Consider the following 20,839-nt stretch of genomic DNA (forward strand, 5'->3'; position numbering starts at 1 on the left):
TGTATGACCTTGTAACTATATTTTTTAAAAAACTACATTTTACACTTTAAAAGGGTGAACTTCACGGTATTTGATTATCTGTTAAAAATGATTTTAAAAGGGATGCCTGGGTGGCTCAGTGGTTGAGCATCTGCCTTTGGCTCAGGTCGTGATCTCGGATCCAGGGATCAAGTCCTGCATTGGGCTTCTTGCAGGAAGCGTGCTTCTCCCTCTATGTCTCTGTCTCTCTTTCTGTGTCTCTCTCATGAATAAATACATAAAATCTAAAAAAAAAAAAAAAAGATTTTTTAAAAGACTTACACGATTTATAACTTTTTCCAAAACAAGTTTTCCTATCCCATCCACATCTACTCAATTTGTGAAAATAACATTATAGACTAAAATAAATCTATGGAAATTATGACAACTGAATTATAAATTTTAAGTTATTATTTTCATTGCATAATTCTTTGCTATCCATAACATTAACAACAAAAGAGTAGACATATTTTCTTTTTCCATTCAATAAATAAATACTTAATGTCTGCCTCATATAAAAAACTGTACTCTTGTTGGGATACAAAAATGAAGTTGAGAATCCCATAAAACAAGACTATCTAGGAAAAGCAAAGACTACCCAGAGTACAATGGAGTTGAGTTTAAGAAGGTAGAAGAGCATTTCTAGCTGCCTGATCAAAGAAGGCTTCATAGCAGAGGCAGCATTTTAATTGGGCCTTTGTTTATTCATTTAACCAATCTCGAAGGGCTTATTATGTTCATGTAATATGCTAGTCCTAAGAAAACAAAATTAAAAATGCAATGGATCCTCTCATTGTATCACAAGATAAAACTCAAAATATGCATGTACAAATATGTGTGCTTATTTACATAGGTATGGATAATTAAACCAAGTATAGAGTAATGAGAGTACTTGTGAAGAATGAGTGGATGTCAACAAAGAAGCATAAACCCTTTCAATGGCTCCATGTGACTTTTCGGAGAAACTACCACTGCTAAAATATGGCCTCAGGTTTCCTCATTATTAAGCCTCTGATTAAATTCCTACGTAACTTCCTCCACTGCTTCTTTATTGTATCTGTACTCTGTATTGGCTATTCTGTCCTCTACTACTTTTCCCCATCCTTCTATCCATTCATTTAAGTACTAGTAGGGAGCCCACTATATGCAAGACAAGGTACAGGGCTGCTGCACCACACAGGATGAACAGGGTTCTAGCCCTTATGAAGTTAACATTCTGTAGAAGGATAAAGATATTGTACTAATAAGACAACTGTTAATTACATTTGATATATAAAACAAGAAAAAAATATAAAAGTCTATGAATATACAATGACAGTTTGAGTCCTTTCCTCTGAGGTATTTGACTTCATGTTTAGTGAGTAGTAAATATTCTACATTCCTTGATAAAAACAGATGACAGAGCATAGAAGATAAACCCTTAAAACTGACATCATAGTGAAGTTGCTCAGAGTTCAGTCATCTGGGGCAAGTCACAATATTTCTATTAGGGTGAAGGGCAAGTTGCTTCATCTTGTACACTCCACCACTGAGAAAGAGACACATGGGTCACTTTGGATTTAGGAGGCAACATATCCTCTATTGAAATTTTCTAGTTTGAGTAATTTAATGAGTAACTCATAGTTTTGAATGGATCCCAGAGCTTCCGGGCATGCTGACCTTAGGCCATATGACCCAGAAGATCCAATGGTAGGGAGAAGAATCATGGCAATACCTTAGAGTTTGGGGGAAAAAAGCCTATTCCTCTCGTTCTGATAAATATTATCCTTCTGAGAAATAGTTCTAGGCTTGTTACTGGGCTCCCAAGACTAAATATCTGACCCATGGGATACCAGATAACCATGTGATGTGAGCTGTCCATGGTGAGCTGCTCAGTGTAGCACAATAAAAAACACAAAAGATATAGAAAGAAAAACTGGAGCTAGGCAATCATGCTCATAGTTGACATTCAGATGACAGCAAGACTGAACCTGAAATCACTTTACAGACACTGTTAGGTCAGTAAAAGTTATTAGTTTGGCCTTCTTTCAATTCCTGAGACACTTATGCAGGCTCTTTTCTTCTTAGAGCCTTCACACACATTGTTTCCGCTGCTGGTGAGGCTCTTTCCCTGCTTTTCCTTCTCATCTTTCTTGTCTCAGCTTAAATGTCACCACCCAGAACAGACTTCCCTGGCCACACTGTCTAAAGCTATGCACTTACCTCTACACCATTACATCGATCACATGTATCACGGTACTTTGCTGTTCCTTTTTGTGCCACATGTTACAATTCGCTGTTATATATTTGCGTGTTTATTTGAATGTTGTATATCTCTTCTATCAGACTGATTTCCACAAGAAGGCAAGAATAATGTCTGCTTTTCCACCACTGTATATCCAACAGTTGGCACAATACAAAGCAACACTCACTAAAATTTGTGGAATAAATAAGAACAACTGCTTGGACTCTAATCCTCTCAGGAATGGTATTTGGCCTTCTCCTTCTATAAACCCAGTATTCCATCTTTTGCACGGTCCTTTTTGCACATCACTGAGGATTTGGGAGACCTACCAGAGAAATTAAAATGCCTAAAGTCAGAAGATATTAGGGAGTTATTCCTTGGCATTCCTTCTTAAAACTTGGACTACAGGACTCTACTTCTCTATAAATGTTATACTACAAGTTAGAGCATCAAGTTAGAGCATAATTCAATATTTAACAAAGTTCAGTATCTTCTATGGGTGATTTTGACCTAATGCTAATTTTGATCAGTCTCAGCACTGGCTTAAAACATGGAAATAGGAAGAAAAGGAGAAATAAGGTATGTTTTTGTGATAAAATATCTGAGCTGAAAAATTCACGTAAGTGAGATGAAAGAAGGGGAGGTACAGCTTTGCCTTACTTTTAGGCAATTACTGAAGAAGTCTCAGACTGAACTATTTCTGTAATCAAAATGAAAGTTTTACTAACTTTCTAAATGTTTAGTTATGATTTTTTAACCTAACTCTGTAGTTTTTATTATTATAATATTTATACTAAAAAATAAAATATAAAGCAGAAAAGAGCCCTAAGAATGTACTCATAATCGGGAACTTCTTTCATTTCACCATCCAATAAAAGGCATATTACTAAGAAAAGTCCCACAATTTGACATCTTCGATACATAAGAAACATTCATTGGAGCATGGAAACGTACCTATCTAGCTGTTTCCACATGCAGGTCTTGGACTGGCTCCACGTGCAGGTCTTGGACTGGTTCTTTTTCTTGTTTCTCTCAGACATTTTCTTCTCTTCTTTCCTGAAGATTACATCATCAGTCTGCTGGGCCTCTGTGGTACGAAGAAGAGGGCAAAGCAAAAGGTTAACATTTTCTAACTATCAAATGTCAAGAAAAATAAAACATCACTTACTCAGCAACAAAAGCCTTATTATGCAACTAGTATCCTCACAGATTCTGATATCAGCTTAATTAATTGGACATTTAAGGTCATTTTCATCATTAGCGTCTAGATAACGTTTACCAACTTTGTCAGGTTAAAAAAACTTCATGTGTTAAGTAGCAGGTTAATTACGATCGCAGTATAATAATTTCCCTTGAAAATGTTAAACAACAGAGTTTCACATTGAAAGTTAGTATTCAGAGTTGTTTTGGTTTACTATTGTGTTTAATACTGATTTACTCATAATGAGGCTTTCTTTATTCACAGAAATAAGTAATAATTTATAAAGTGCTTCACAGTTTAAAGATGATATATGCATTTTACCATCTTTTTCTCAACAATTAGAATAATGAAGGGATAGCAATATCAACTAAGTATAATAGATGGCATTCATATTCATGGTTTTGTGACTTAAAAAAAAAAAAGTACCTAATTGTCTATGAAATGTTGTCTGGGGAAAATAAACCCACACACCATGGCAAAGGGTATACCAAAACCCTCCTAAGTTTAATGCACATGTTATTTAAATTTTATTAATTTCTATTCCTTTTCTTGGTCTTTAAAAAAACTTCAAAAATGATTACTACTCTTGTTGACTTTTCATAAGAATTCATAAAAAGACACTGATATTATAGCTTTTCAACTAGCATTATTATTTCTCTTCTATTTGTTAGTAAGTTCTTGGATTTTAAATGTTAGGATAGTGATAACGTTGAAATTTGGCATATTATATATAGTTATAATGGTAATATCATAAAGCATTTAAAATTGAACATTTACTTTTTCTTAGTGGTGGAAAGAATTTTATTGTTTTTGTAAATAGTAGCACATGGTAAGAATATGTTTAGTACTACTTACACTCTATGTTGTGTAACATTACCATGGGGAAAGGACTTCAAATAAACAGAGTAAATAAACAACATTACCATGGGGAAAGGACTTCAAATAAACAACATTACCATGGGGAAAGGACTTCAAATAAACAGAGTAAATAAACAGAGTAAATAAACAACAGAGTGATAGAAGTAGAATAATAGAGTGAAGATGGAAACATTAGAAGTTTCTTCATGGCTCTTCACAAAAGTAATTACTGGGCTTGTCATTAAAGTCACCTTGCTGTCCTCTTTCCTACCAAGGCCTTCAATATATACATTAGGTTTTTCACTGTAGAAAGTTTGGAACATACTGAACATAAAGTATGTATACAGGTCTTAATTATCTCCAGTAATTCTATTGTACAGAACTGTTAACATTTAAGTTTATAATCCCCCCTAGTCTATTATACTATGTATATACATGTGATTACATTGATATAATTTGTTTTGTTTTTTTAAGATTGTATTTATTTATTCATGAGACAGAGAGAGAGGCAGAAACATAGGCAGAGGGAGGACTCAATCCTAGGACCCTGGGATCATGCCCCAAGCAAAAGGCAGATGCTCAACCACTGAGCCACCCAGGTGCCCCTATAATTTGTTTTTTATATATAATTAGGGTTGTCTTGTATGCTGTTTCGGTATTTCTTTTTGTCATCAGATATCTACTTTATCTACTTTTTCCTCGTCATCAAATATTCTAAAGTATGAAAAGCCTGGTGGAGGTGGAGGTTGTCAAAATATACTTACAGATACATGAATGATAATCAGAGGTCACTTAAAGTCACTTAAAAATCAATACGTCTCTAAGAAAATATGCATGAGATAGCTAACGAGTATGTTTTTATTAACACTTTAAAAAAATTCTTCTTAAATTACAAAAATTGTACTTTGTTGTGTCACTCAGAAAGTGAAAATCCTCCATAAATGTATCTCCCACTAAGAGTTTGGTATATATTCTTCTAGCTTCAATGTGCTTTTAAATGACTAGTATTTCAACTTACAAAGTTACTGTAATTTACTTAATTCTCAATGTTGGGCATTTAAGCTATTGACAGTGTTTAAAAGTAAATATATTTTGCAGATGCCTAAATATATATCTTTGAGTCCTTCAACAAATCATGCTAAATTTATCATATCCTTTTCTTACATATATACAGATCATAATAAAGTCTCATGAACTTCAATTCTGAACTTCTTTGAATCTACTTCCTTATATGCAAAATTTGTGTTAGATCACAATTCTAAAAGGCTGCAGTTCTAAAAAAAAAATTGAGTTCTAACATAGCTCCTTAATAATTGATAGACTCTTAGAAAAAAAACGAGACATATAATTCATGCCTTCCAAATGAGTACAAAGAGGATATATGTACATGTACGTGGTATATGCATGTGGGGAGGGCATAAAGAGAACCATAGAGAGGAATTATCTTTCTCGAACATCAGTCGGCTTCAGGATATAAGGATAAACTATAGGTTTCTTCACTGTAAAATCTATGAGAGTGAAATTTTATTTTATTTTATTTTTTTTGAGAGTGAAATTTTAAAATCTCACTAATTTCTAAGATAAAAATAGTCTTTGAAAAAAATTTTATATTTTTGAGGGCGATGCCCCCAAAAGTCAGGATTTATATTCCACTTTTATTAGGAAAGGATGTAAACCTAGAAGTGAAGAGGGAGAAGCCTTACCAGTTGTAACACAAACCATTTGAGAATTGGTATCACGTTCTTAAGAGTTATTGGGATATTTGACCTAATCCTTGGCCTGGGAATCTAAACACCCATTCAGTCGCTTCAGCCTCATGCCAGAACTTGTCAATAGGTTAAGGTTTGTTTGATTTTACTAATTCAAACTTGTCCCATCTTGCTTTCATACAATTTCATGAAACTTCTATTTCATTTCTTTTAAAACAAAAAGGCCAGTGTCCATACAGCAGTGTCTAACCTTTACAAACATACCCCCAGGGAGTACTGTCCACTACATACACCCATAAATATCATTCCTATTTCTCATTCGATGCTTTATGAATCTTGCAATCAATGTATGGTTTTTACTTTCACAATCATCATCCCTACTTCAAATGCACTGCATTATTCCACATTAAAAAGACTATGAGCTTGCTCTAAAAAAGTTTCTAGAGATGCCTGGGTGGGTCAGCGGTTGAACATCTGCTTTGGCTCAGGTGGTCATCCTGAGGCCCTGCGATGAGTCCTGCATCCAGCTCCCTACAAGTGAGCCTGCTTCTCCCTCTGCCTGTGTCTCTGCCTCTCTCTCTCTCTGTCTCTCATGAATAAATAAAATCTTTAAAAATATATAAAAGTCTTTTTTATAAAAAAGATTCAGATCTCAAGGATTAAGTAAAAAGAACTGAAATCATAGGCACCTAGATTTTCCTATCACAGAAGAGGGAAGAAGGGAGATCTAATCTACAAAAATTATGGCATTTCAAAACCCAAATGAACTACGAAGCTAGCTCTCCTCACAAAAATTATTCGTTAGCAAGGTTAAGGGCCACTTAAAGAGCAAACTTCAAGGTCTTGGTTTTCTCACTTTGAATAAGCTAAAACTGACATGCAACATGCAAAGCGCGCCAAATGATGGACAAAATGAAGTCCACTCAATGCAGAAAAATCTAAGAAAGACTTCTGTACGTTCTGCTCCTTGTATCCAGGTGGCAAGTGACTTAAATTTTCCGTTTTCTTCCTTTAATGCATGCATTACATTTTTTATTTTTTATTTTTTTAAATGGCTCGAAGGGGCCGGAGCTGACGCCCGGGTGGAGAGGTCACCGGCACGGTCTCACCACCGCGAGGAGGCTCGGCTGGCGCCCGGGGACTCCCCCCCGGGAGGGCCTGCCCCCAGTTGCACCGTGCAGCGTTAGCTCGCGGGACTGGCCGGTTCCCCCAACCGGAGAGCGACCGGGAGGCCGGGAAAGGGGAGGGCGTAGGCTTCAGGCTTGAGCACCCGTCCGTCTTCGGCCCCGAGTGAGCCAGGAATTACAATAAAATGTGCAACACAGCGACCTCAACTAACTTTGCCAGGGAACCTGCCGCATCTTCCCGGACGCTTCTCAGAACCTCAGCTACCAGCGAAAGCCCGGGACCCGCCGGGGGAGGGGAGCCGCAGCCCTGCAAGGACAGCGAGCGCCACGCCCCGGCCGCCGGCGGCGTGACCCGGAAGTGCTCGGCGGCGGCGGCGGCGGCGGCGGCGGCTGCGGCGGCGGGGGCGGGGGCGGGGGCGGGGGCCGGGTCGGGGGCCGGGGCGGGGGCGCGGCCAAACCGGCGCACACGCGCGCGCTCCCCGCACAAGTCCCGCCGGCCGCCCGGCGCTCTCCCGGAGGCGCGCCCGAGCCGCCGCGGCCGCCGCCAACATGGCCGAGACGAGCGAGGAGGTGGCGGTGCTGGTGCAGCGGGTGGTGAAGGACATCACCAACGCCTTCAGGAGGAATCCGCACATGTGAGTCGCTGCCCGGCGGGGGTCGGCGGGGCGGGGGCGGGGCCGGGCCTCGAGCGGGCCGGCGGGGGGCACGTCCCGGCCCGCGCGCCCCTCGCGGGAGGGGGCCGGAGGGGGCCGGGGCGGGCCGGAGGGGGCCGGGGCGGGCCGGGGCGGGCCGGGGCGGGCCGGGGCCCCGCTGCGCTCGGCCGCCGCAGGGCCCGCTCTCCGCTGCCGGAAAGTGACCTCGGAAGACCGGCGGCGGGCGACTTTTTTCGCTCGCGCTCCCACCCGTCCGCTAGACTTCACGCAACTCGGAGCACTTGACGCGTGGGTCCGCCCGCAGCCCCCGTCCGTGGAAGGTGCCGGGCGCGCGCGGGGTGGGTGTGGGTCTGCCGCGGCTTTGTGGCCGCACCTCTTGAGGTTCATCCCGGGCCGATGGGCACGCGGCGCGGGGTCGGCGGTCGCCCTCCGCCCGTGCGTCCCCGGCGGGGCCAGCTTCCTAGCCAGCGGTAGTTTGCGGCGCCTTTTTTTTTTTTTTTTTTGGACTTTCGCCTCGCTTGTCCCAAGACCGTGGAGGGACTCGCGTGAAACATTCCGCTTGCACGGTGAGCGGAGAGCATTCTCAGGAGTGTCGCTTCTGGGGGCGCCTGGGTGGCTCAGCGGTTGAGCATCTGCCTCGGGGTCAGGTCGTGACCCCGGGGTCGCCATCGGGCTCCCCGCGAGGAGCCTGCTTCTCCCTCTGCCTGTGTCTCTGCCCCTCGGTGTGTGTGTCTCATGAATAAATAAGTAAAATCTTTAAAAAGGGCGAGAGAAAGTAGCTTCTGGGGGCGGCTGGGTGGCTCAGTGGGTTAAGCGTCTGCTTGGCTCAGGTCAGTACATCCCGGGGTCCTGGGAGGCATGGAATGGTCTGTTGGATAGCCCATGAAGCCTTGACACTTTTTATCATTTTAGCATTATCCGATTCATAGTTACAGGGAACATTTTAACTCTTGTCCTATCCAGACACTGCTGCCCTCTCTTAAGTAGGACACCACAGCACTGACACGCTTATCCCTCCCTCCTTCCTTTTCACGGTGCTTGGAGTACTCCCGGAAGGTACCAGAGGAGACCGTATTCTTTCTGACACTTATGCTTTAATGTAAGGAGTGAAAAGAAAAACTATTAAAAGCTCTGTCTACGGTATACAAAAGAAGATGGAGAAGCAGAAGCAACAGTGTTTAATTGTTGCTCCCCCCCCCCTCCCCGCAAAAAGAAACATGGAATCCAATTTTACATTACCGTATTTCCACTTTTTCTCATTGTTCGTGAAGTTTTTTTTTTATATATATATATTTTTTAAACTGGAACACATGAATTATTCTCTTTATGCATTTTAAACTGTTTTAAACCCCTCAGCTTCTCGCCCTAAAGGAGGTACCAAACCTACATCTAAATGAAGTGTTCTTTTCCTTCAAAGTGATGCTTAAAAAATTAAGCCCTCAGATGTCTCACTCCCTTGTGGCACACAATTGGAGACCTGTAATAGTGCTTCATTAAAAACAGAACGCTGCTGGTCTCAAAACACACCTGCCACCTCTGACAGTGTCCACTTCCTTTCCCCTTGTGACTGCTGCCTTTTTTTAAAATGAGTGTTTGGAATGATTTCCTGGCAGTAACCATAGTGGGTACTGGGTCTTTTAAAGAATGCTTTGATGCCTTGTATATCAGTCTTTCAGTCTTTTTTTTTTTGAGAATGAAAACTTGTGTAAATAAGAGACAACCTCAAAAAAAAAAAAAACAGTTGGATAAGTGAAGGGCCTATTTTTCTCATCATTGATGTTGTTTTTCTTGAAGAAATTATAGCAGAGATCGGAAAGAAGCCTAATAAGTACAGTAATCATAGTTTCTCTTTGAGATAGATTGAAAAAGCCCATCAGCAGTGCCTGGGTGGCTCAGTGCGTTAAGCCTCTGACTCTTGGTTTCAGCTCAGGTCATGATCTTTCCATCTCTCCAGTTCCTGAGATTGAGCTCTGCCCCTGCAACAGGCTCCCTGCTTAGCGCTCTGCCTCCCCTCACTTTTGAACCCTCTACCCCCTTTCCCCCACTTGTCTCTTTGTCTAAAACAAATGTTTTGTTAGTTTGTTTTTAAATCAGTGTTTTCTATTTGAAGAAACTGAGCTTGATTGGTTGAGTGCACTTTGGAACACATCTCTGTTTTCTGGATCATATTTATTGAAACTCATAAAGGACTTTAATGCCCCCCAATCATATTTTTCATGGTGAAAGCTCCCTAATATGCTATCGATGCAAAATTTAAGATTGTTAATAAACATTTGGGCCGTTTAAGATTTAAAAGATTGAAATAGGGGCACGTGGGGTAGTTCAATGGTTGAGCATCTGCCTTTGGCTCAGGTTGTGATCCCGGAGTCCTGGGATCAAGTCTTGTGTCCAGCTCCCTCCAGGGAGCCTGATTCTCCCTCTGCCTATGTCTCTGCCTCTCTCTTTGTCTCTCCTGAGTAAATAAGTAAAGTCATTAAAAAAATAAATAAAACTTTGAAATAGGTTGAACATTTGAAATGATTTAAAATGATTCATAATATAGGCCTGAAGAATTTAAATAGCTTAACTCACTGTTAAATAGTAATTTTCAGCCATATTGCAGTATATATATCCTACAATAATAATATCTTCAGTAATATCACCACACAGCATCTTTAAAAATGTCTTCTGGTTTGGATTTTTTAAGATTGCCTATACTTCTTACCTTAATCTAACCCTCTTCTAAATATTTCTATTAAAAGAAAAAAATGCATTGTTTATCTCAAAAATTAGTTACCTAATAACACTTTTCAGCACTATACAAAGAAGTTTTTCATTCTTTTTGTTTTCCTTTATTCTTCAAACACAAGATAGACAACTAATTTTATTAGACATTATTCACTCCATTAAACATATTGACTTTGTTTCTATAAAAATGCTTCGCCAGGAGTTGTCGAACACACATTGGTTAAGATGTGGATTTTGTTACTGGTAGATATGCATAGGTTACCCTCTGTCAACCTCTTTTTCCTCTTGCTCTATTGAGGTTGATGAAAACACAGGTAAATCTCCTCACACAATATCTGGCCCTTAGCTGCCACTAAGTAAATATTAGATTTAACCTGAATTTCTGTATTCCTCAGAAAACCATACCAGCCAACTGAATAACTGAATGTGAAGTACTTCATAAATTGAAAAATACCATACAAATGTTGTTTGTATGGTTGACTCTTGGAAAATACCATTGGAACAACAGCTGAAGGCTTGACCCAGGGACCAGCAATAGCTTAATGTATAGACCCATGCTAATGTGGAAGACAGCTGTTTATGGTGTTATTAGGGTCATGTCAAAGGTCTCTTACCCACCAAGGGTTTTTTTTTTGTTGTTGTTGTTGTTACGGTTTAAAATGTTTATTGAACCCTCACTGTTTATGAGATGATGTAGGTACTTACCCTCACAGTATAGGATACGAAGAAGTATGAAATACAGTTCTTATACTCACGGCACAGAAATATCTGTGATGGTGGAATTATCCTATGTCTATGCTGCCTAGTATGGTAGTCACTAGCTATATTTAGCTATTAAGTGCTTGAAATATGGCTAATGTGAATGAACAACTGAATTAAAAAAATTTTTAATGTGAATTGACTTATACATAGTGGCCATATATGCCTGGTAACCACTGTATTGCACAGGGTAGCTTTAGATGGAGAAGTGAGACCCACTTGCATGAGCAGTAAATTAACCTTGCAAAGCAGGTGGTGATAAAGGCTGGACTAGCAGCGTGGTGAGCAAGTGCTGTGTGAGTGTGTTAGGCATGGGAGGAAGGCTTTGTATGGCTAGGCCAGGACCCTTAGGGGAGGTGGGTTTTTAGCTGAACATTGAATGCTGGGTAGGATTTAGAGTTTCAGAGGGAGAGCCATAGACCTCTACACGAAACTATAAATTAACCCAGAGTAGCAAAATGTGATTGAAATGGTAGTCAAATTATGGAAGTCCTAGACTATGTGGCTTAATTTCTTTGCACCTGTATTTGACAGAATTCTAGTCTCTGGGTATGCAGGCTAGAAGTGGGGTAAAGATTGGTAAACATACCACACCTGGTCCCTGGCCCATTGGAACAAATCTACACACAGAATATAAAAAGAACCTGAAAGAATAAGGATACTTTGAAGGAATAATAACAGAGGGGCCTAATATATCGGAGAAGCTCAAAACAAGTCTTTTGAGGAAATTGCAATTAAATTGGGACATGAGGGATGGATAAGAGTTGGCTCAGGGAAAATAGACTTCCTAGGGAGTGCAAAGGCCCCACTGGAAATTTTGGAGTAAAGGAGTAGTAAGGAAAGGCACATCTTTAAGTGGGAGTGAAGAATAAGAAACCCCAAGGCTTAATTGTCTCCTTACACTTGATTTTTTAATCTATTTAAATAAGAGTATTGTTGTAAAAGTTTGGATTTAGAATCTGACAGTCCTGGATTTGAATCTTGGCTTGTCAGTTAGGGACTGGTAGTTAAGACTCTTTCTTCATCTATAAAATGGGTTAAAATTCCTACTTTGTAAGATTGTGTGAAATAAATGAATAAATGAAATACAGAGTACTGCACATAACACTCAATAGGCAGTAGCAATTTTTGTGGCTGTTTTTAAAATAAGCCAGCTATATATAATTTCAGCGATACACCGTTAGTACTCTTCAGAATTGAGAAAGCCTGTGGTTTCTGAAATACCTTAATTTAATCACCATCAAAGTTTTAATTATCAATATGAAAGGATCAGTTCCTTTAGGTATTTTGCTAACTTTCTTTTTAGTCATTCTGGAAAGAATTCCATTTAAATGGGAAAACAAACTTATTTTAATAGATTTTTATTTATGTATTGAGAGAGAGCAAGAACATGAGTGGGGAAGGGCAGAGAGAGAGGGAGAGAATCTCAAGCAGACTCCAAGCTGAGCATAGAACCCGACTTGAGTCATGACATGAGCTGAAATCAAGAGTGGGATGCTTAATCACCTGAGCCACCCTGGTACTCCCGAAATAACTATTAGATTAAGAAGATTTGTACCTGAATCCTTGGGCTGTGTTTTCTATGCAGTCATCCACATTACAGGTTCAGTTTAGTATTTGGGGGCCATTCTTCCCTCCTAAAAGGGAAACTGGGTGATACTACTTTTGAAAATAATGTGTGAGCCTACTGTAATTGATGATGTTTCTGAAAAGTGCTGACAAGGGAAGCTGTCTAAACTTGAAGAACAAAGTCAGGATCAGTGTTACATGAACTTTGAACTTCATTTGGAAGTCAGTGGATCCCCACTGTGAAGCACTCAGAAAGCTGTACCATGCATGCTGTGTATGATCTTTTTAAGTTAATGTGTTGGTTCATTCCATTTTGCTGTGTTTTTGGAGCAGCCTTCAAAAGTAACCTAAAAAAGCAAGCCTCATAGTGTCTCCTTGAGAATATTAGAACTTTTTCATCATCCCAGACCTTCGTGTCTTTAAAAATCCTATGACGTTGTTACTGCAGGTAGTTATTTGAGTGTCCTTGTTAAATATCAGGAATCTAAATTGCCCGAAACCTAAAAATATAAAAGACTGTGTTTTGGTGGTAGCAAAAGAGTCAGAAATTTCTCTTGTAACATTATTTCACAAGGAAATGGGAGATGTATTTGGTATTTATAGAACACTCCTTGCAGCCATTAAAAATATAAAAATTAATTATGTAGGAAGATGTTTAATGTGAATTGTTAGTTTTTAAAAAGGGTGGTAAGATTGCAACAATGTATATGGAACTAGAGTGTATTATGCTAAGCGAAATAAGTCAGTCAGGAAAAGACAAATGTCCTGTGATTTCACTCATGTGGAATTTAAGAAACAAAACAAATGAACATAGGGGAAGGAAAGGAGAAATAAAATAAGATAAAAACAGAGGGAGGCAAATCATAAGAGATTCTTAAATATAGAGAACAAACGGTGGGTTCCTGGAGGGGTGGTCGGAGGGGGGATGGGGTAACTGGATGATGGGCATTAAGGAAGGCACCTGATGTAATGAGCACTGGGTGTTGTATGTAAATGATGAATCACTAAATTTTACTCTTAAAACCAATACTGTACTCTGTTGTGCCCAAGATTGCGAATCCGAGAAACCACCAAGATGCCGACACCGATGCAAACACACGAGGGTTTTATTTACAAGCTTGAGCTTGGGTCCAAGTATACCCGACACCGCGGGGCAGGGACTTGGACCCCGAGACTAAGAGGCATAGCAGCTTTATAGGGGCCAGTGGCCAATGGGATTGTAACATAGGCAGAAAGTTGCAGTCATGTTGGTCCACAGGCAGGTGGCCGATTGAATTACATTTTACCCTATAGTATCCATTTGAGCTGGCCTATTATTTTGCTCAGAAACCATCGGGCGCAGCGCAGTTTTGGTGGGCACAAGGTGGGCACAAGGCGGGGTTACATTGTTATGAGCCGATTTCTGATTAGGGTGCGCCCAGCGGCTTGACTAGGGTGGGGCAGCACCTTAAGCAATAATGTCTTGTGGGGGTCATACAGGAGGTGGCGGGTGCAGCACAAAATGGAGTTAGTCCTGCTCTGCTTGTCCAGGGGTAGGGGATTTTTGTTAAATTTCCTGGGTCCCACATACTCTAGTAAACTAACTTGAATTTAAATATAAATAAATGAGAGGGTGAAAGGATTGTAGTGGAGTGTATGTCTACTGTAATTCCACTTTTGTAAAACATTTAGAAAGAAAGGATGCATATCCAAACAGTGGTGTAGAAGGACAAAAAGACTGTTTTTTCTCTTGAGTCTTTTAATGTTTCTTGCCTATGAAATTAGAATTTCAATAGCTAGAAATGTAGAAGGAATTAATTTAAATAAATCCTGCTTGCTTTCACTCATGTTTTTATCTTTAGTGTCATGGGTTTTGGGCTTACTATTAAGAGATCCAGATTTTTTTTTTTTTTTTTTTTTTTAGAGATCCAGATTTTTAACTTAACATTAGCAATGTAACCTTGGATAATCATCATAACCCCAGTGGACCTTAGTTTCCTTGTCTGATAAAATGCGATACTGGGGGAATGAGGTTCCTTCCAATTTTAAAATGATTCTGGAATCCTATTCTAAGTTGTCTGAAAAAAAGTGGACTATGACCTGAGGGACTCAGCTTAGGAGAAATCTGAAGTCAAATACTCTGTTATTTGGAAGCTTACTGACCTACCTATCTTTATATAGTATAGGCTGTATTTTTAGGAAGCAGCAAAGTGTTGTATTTTAGGGTCGAATCGCTTGACAAAAGCTTAACTTTTTTGCTTCACCCTCCCACCTGTTAATCAAATAACTTTTCTGGTTGGCCTCAGGCTCTTAACTGAGTTTTAAATAATACACTTCATCTTTGCCTGTCACTTCATAGCTTTCCACATTCTTACCTTGTACCATTTGCTCTTCCTAACAGGCATTATTCCTGTATTTCAGATAAGGATACCGATGACAGGTGACTTTGCCACATTCCCATTTGTCAGTGGTGAGGAGGCTAGCTAGGACCCTGGATCTTGGAAGACGGAGCACTTTAGTCTATATCCTGCTACCTCTCTTTTCATGCTTTGTTTTCCCTAGTGCTTTACATTCCCTGATATGGCCACTGTCATTCTCCCTCCATGAGAATAACTGTCAGGTTTCTCAGTCAGAATTAAAAAGCTGGAGGAGACCTAGCAGTCCATTTTCCTTATTTAATGATGTAATACAATTCCACCATTTTACAAATGATGAAATTAAGGTCTGTAGACACCAAATGAAATAAATATATATATCATAATAATGACAAAATAAATGGCAAATATGTATATGTAAATATATAATATATAAAATAAGTATATGTATAAAATACATACATATGTATATACATTTACAAAATATGTATATGTAAATATACAATATGTAAAATAATGACAGCTAGGGCTTGGACCCACTGCATTAGAAGGAAATCAGAGATAATGTTCCTTTAGAGATTCAAGAAGTGATACTCCTTGACAGTGATTTATTTGAATATTATCATTGAAAGCTTGATAATCAGCCTTTCAGGAGCAGTTCTTGAGCATCTGCTCTTTCAAGGCATTCTTGTTTTTTAAAATTAGTTCTCAGAAGAATGGTACCCAACTAAAGAAGTGTGTTTTTTATTTGTGCAGATGGCTCTGTCCTTTCATTTAGGTACTGAATTATTAACAGGACATTTTATTTTTGTCGTAAATAATGAACAAGGCAGATTTTTACATTATGATTTTAAGTTGCTGCTTCCCACCCCCACCCCCACCCCCGCCCATGGACTGTACCCAAAGGTAGGATCTTTGATTCTTGTTTATTCTTGTTACTCTAGCATTCATACTGTTGACTTGGGCAGTTCTTTGAGGTGTTGTAAGTGGTTATTAGATCTCAGACAACAGGCTCTCAAAATAATTATGCCGAGTTGTTGTTGTTTTTCCTGTAATTCTAGTTTAACTTTTAAATGTTCTATTTCATATAGTAAAACCTGAATACCAGAAAATACCAGAGATTCAAGACCCGTGTTAGAGATAGCTCTGTATGTGGCTGGTTGTCCTGATGGTGAATTAGGTAGACTTCACATTAACCAAATACAATTGCAAAAACATTTTGAAATACTGGATGTTGAGCTCAAGTGGGCTCTCAGCATTGATTCATGCTTCCTACAAAACTTTATTTATATGACTGGAATGGCAAAGTATTAACATTTTATTATAGATATTGATACAATTTTCATCAAAACTGTCAGCACTTTGAAGCTTGGCACCACCTTGTTTTATTCATTTTTGCATTTTCAGAACCTCACACATTTCCCGGTACATTGTGTTATTCAGAAAATGCTTAGATAGTCCTGATGTGGTATAATCAAAACACCTCTGAATCATTTGAGCCATTTGTCAGGACAAAAAGTCTTGGGTCTCAAAATCTACTTCAAGTGAAATCAGCTTGAAAGAATGGTTAGTGACCTAACCCCTAGAGTACCCGTTTATTGATGTATCTGTGTGTCATTAATGATCAGTAGAAAGTAGGTTACCTCTGAGCTGTCTAGTGTAGAGTTTCCAGGAGAGATTCTATTTTAATTTCAGAGCCTCCCACCAATTTGTAATGGTGGCCTAACAAAAAAAGAGGGCTTTTCTTATAACCTAAAATTGTACCTGTTTCCCCTTCTTATATCTACCAAAGTACTGTGTTCTTGGTTGGGGAATCCCAAGGATGTAATGGGTAGTGTCATACATAAACTCCTCTAGTTACCAGTTTTTTAATTTTTTTTTTTAAGCAGGCGGTTATCAAAAAATATCTTTGTATTTGAAAGGTGTATGCAGGTTTTGCAAAACCATTTTTATGTTTGTTGGTTCCTTTACTGTGTAAGTCAGCTGCTGTACATATTGTTAAATCTCTGCCTCAAATGTAAATTTTCAATTTAAGTTGAGGCAGATTGAAGGACATAGATGCCACCTTAAAGGTAAATGACCTAAATTCTGAAATATATTTTGTATTTTAACAGCACTTACCAGCATGTTTATTTTTTTAATTCAATGAAGTATAAAAAAGATTATACAGAAGAAAAAATGGACCACAATCTCATTGACCAGATAACTTTTGTTATCTGTTACACATACATTACTAGGCAAGCCTAAGTACATTTGTTGACATTTTTTACAGATAGAAATAATATATACATATGATCAGAAAATTTAAACTGTATGAAAAAATTTGTTGTCTCCTCTAAAATTTCTTGGAAACCTTTTTTTAAAAAAATTATACAATATGCTTTATGCCATACACTGGTATTTTGCTCTTTTTCTGGTTTTATATATCTTGGCATCTTTTCCATACCAGCATTTGCAGATCTGCCTCATTTTTGTATACCTCTACCACATGGATTAGCCATATTTATTATACCAATCTTATATCCATATATATTTAGATTGTTTCCAGTTTTGTTGCAGTGTTGCAGTGAACATCCTATTGACTATTTTGGCATGGGATAATTTCTGAACAGTGGAACTGCTGAGGCTCTGAATATATGCAATTTAAAAATTTGAAAGACATTTTCAAATCCATCCAAAGATTAGACCAATTTTCATTTTAGTCCAGAGGAAGTCAGCATACTAATTTTCCTGTACTCCTGTGTATATTGAAAAACTTAAAAAAAAAATTTCTACTAACCCAGCACATGAGCTAAATAATATTTTTAAGAAAGGGAAATATGGAGGCACCTAGGTGGCTCAGTTGGTTAAATGTCCAACTGTTGTTTTTGGCTCAAGCCATGATCTCAGAGTCCTGGGATTGAACCCCACATCAGGCTCCATGGCTCAGCAGGGAATCTGCTTGAGGAATCTCTACCTCTGCCCCTCCCCCCCCACCAATAAATAAATAAATCTTTACAAAAAAGAAAGAAAGGGAAATATGTTACTTTTCTTTTTAATATTCTGTAGTATTGGAAAAATGTTTAAAAAACTAGTAGTCTTATTCTTAATTCTTCCTTTTGTTTTACTATTTAAGAGATGAAATTGGCCTGATCCCATGTCCTGAAGCTAGGTATAACCGGAGTCCCATAGTCCTGGTTGAAAACAAACTTGGTGTGGAGAGCTGGTGTGTCAAGTTCCTCTTACCATATGTCCACAACAAGCTCCTTTTGTACAGAACGAGAAAGCAATGGCTAAACAAAGACGGTAAGTATGAACTCTGTTCTCTTCCTTTGTTTTCTAGAAACAGCATGGACTGTGCGGAGAAGAACTTTCTCTGGGTATTAGCATTGCTAGATTTCAGTCCAGGCTCTTTCATTCACTGCCTGGGTGGCAGCTTAACCTCTCTGTCAAATGAGTTTGGACCTGTCAGTAGTTTTCAAAATTTGCATCCATAGTGATACAGGATTCCAGGGTACCTACTGCAGCCGGGACAGTAAATCAGAGCAGTTCTGATTTTACTTTTTTTTTTTTTTTTTAACTTTCTTATATATTAGGGTTGTTTATACAATTTTATTTGAAGAAGACATCCATCCTATGGCTATAAAAGAAAGTTTGAAAAATATACAGATGATGACTCCAATCTCTAAAAGCTCAGATTTCTCTGGTTTCTTATCCTTTAGGAATTCTATAAGCAATAAAACTCATTCTGGTAGCAGACCAAATGGGATAACTGAGGCATAATGATGGAAGTTACACTATGAACCAGCTCAGTGATTTATGGGAGGTACTATTGTGCTGTGAATCCCAATTGAGCTTCCACCCTCTGGGTCCTCTTCCTATGCTGATATAAACGTAAGAAAACCGTCCGAGCATTCACTTCTTTTGCTCTTCTGAGACAGTTCTTTGCTGAATGGGGCAGTCTCAGTTCATCTTACCCAGTCTCTTTTCTTAGCTTTTCCCCATATGTGTTATTAAGTCTCCATGTACACAAATTCCCTTTACTTTTTAGATTTATTTTTTTTTATTTTTTTTTTTACTTTTTAGATTTAAAACAACAAAAAAAAGTAGAGTACTCCTCCAAAACTGGGTTCTTAATGGTTTTTGTAAAGCTGCCCCTTCCCACATACAGCCGGTACCTTCCGAAGTGCTCAGTATGCCTGGAGGCTAATTTGAATAAGAACTTTGTTTCCTAGAGAATTTTAATTACCAGTTTGGTAGCCATTACCATGAGCCTACTCATACCAGAAGTGTTCTAAGTACTGTGGGGATAAAAAGATGAATAATACATGTTGTCTTTACTCAAGAAGCTTACAGTTGGGTGAAAAACAATCTCTTTGTGGAGTGTCGCCAAAGCCATGACATACTGATTTCCTTGTATTCTTCTTATCATTGTCCTAACATACTGTCATAATAACACTTTTCCCTGTCTAGACCAATAGAAAAGGGCTCTGACTTGAAGATTTAGTGTGAAATAATTTCTGTTTTCTTTGTGTTTCATTCAATTAGTCCTCTGATACATATTTCTTATAAAGCTATGCTTAAGTTTATGGCATAGCTTAAGTTTGTGGTATAAACCCAAAGGTATAAGTTTAGCCATAAATTTAAAGGTAAGAATATTTATCCGTTGTTAGGCCCTCTTTCATTCTCCCTTCCAACCCCCTAAAGTAGATAGTTTGATTATGAAATCTATGGTAAGTTTCAGTAACATTAAGGTACAAAATAACACCCATATGAATCCCATCAAATGTTTTTGTTTTTGTTTTGTTTTGTTTTATTTTTTTTGCCAAACACAGATATATTGTGTGTGTTCTGGTGCACAAAAATGTATAATTGAGCCAGTACATAACAAGCTTAGGGAGGTGGGGAGACAGAATGATGATGCTCTTGTAGTAGAGAAGAAACAGTACGAATTTTAAAATGTCAAAGGCTACTGTTAATGTTGTTTCAGATCATTATTTTTTACGCATTCATGCGTGTTAGCCCAGCCTGCCCTCTCCCTGTAGCCTTCTAGTTTTTTCTATTTCCCTGTGTCTTGTTTCTCTGGACACTGTACTGCAGGCTTTGCTGAGTCTTCTCATCACTAAGTTTTAATCTTGTTAGGCCCAAGAAGACCCAGGAAGAAGATCAACCTATATACTTGTGCAAACACTTTTTTATTTCACTTTTTCAGTAGGTGGTTATTGCATAGTTCGGTGTGGTATCACATACTACTCAGGTTGTGTATTAACAGTAAAAATATGGAAGTGAATTTCTTCCGTGAAGAAATGACAAAAAAAAAAAAAAAAAAGATACCTGAAAACGCTGACTAACATAAGAAAATTCTACCAAACTTGTGAACTGAAGTAGTTATCACACAGAGGTAAATATTGCTAAGAAAAAAAAAAATATTAGGAAAAAGCAGTCGTGAAAATGCTGTACCTTTAAAGCTGTTTTTGTAGAAAACATATAAGAAGAGCAAATGAAGAAAGCTCTCAGTGTAGGTATTTCAGAAATGTCAGTGTCTATGTGATTGATTGTCCCCAAATCGTAGGTATCACCTAGGAATGTATTCTGTAACTGAAGGTGACTTTTATTCTTGGGATGGATTTTTTTTTTTTCTTTTTTAACCAAACTGAGTTC

General features: G+C 38.6%; 1 protein-coding gene and 1 long non-coding RNA gene across 3 annotated transcripts in view; one reads left to right on the forward strand and one right to left on the reverse strand.

Moving 5' to 3' along the window:
• Positions 1 to 208: 208 nt before the first annotated feature.
• On the reverse strand, positions 209 to 7,483 carry LOC121484928. The gene is made up of 4 exons (XR_005986157.1): positions 7,350 to 7,483; positions 3,197 to 3,329; positions 2,221 to 2,567; positions 209 to 263 (listed from the first exon to the last, which is right to left on the reverse strand). It is a non-coding gene; the product is annotated as an uncharacterized LOC121484928 (long non-coding RNA).
• A 43-nt stretch (positions 7,484 to 7,526) lies between these two features.
• PTAR1 (protein prenyltransferase alpha subunit repeat containing 1) overlaps positions 7,527 to 20,839 on the forward strand; it is a 53,249-nt gene continuing 39,936 nt past the window's right edge. For both annotated transcript variants that reach the window (XM_041743526.1, XM_041743527.1), the window contains exons 1-2: positions 7,527 to 7,772; positions 18,315 to 18,484. In XM_041743526.1, the coding sequence (XP_041599460.1) occupies positions 7,687 to 7,772; positions 18,315 to 18,484 (256 nt within the window). In that variant the 5' untranslated portion in view covers positions 7,527 to 7,686. The remainder of the gene's footprint in view (positions 7,773 to 18,314; positions 18,485 to 20,839) is intronic.

This window comes from Vulpes lagopus, chromosome 2 (assembly GCF_018345385.1).
Source record: "Vulpes lagopus strain Blue_001 chromosome 2, ASM1834538v1, whole genome shotgun sequence".
Lineage (NCBI taxonomy): Eukaryota > Metazoa > Chordata > Mammalia > Carnivora > Canidae > Vulpes > Vulpes lagopus.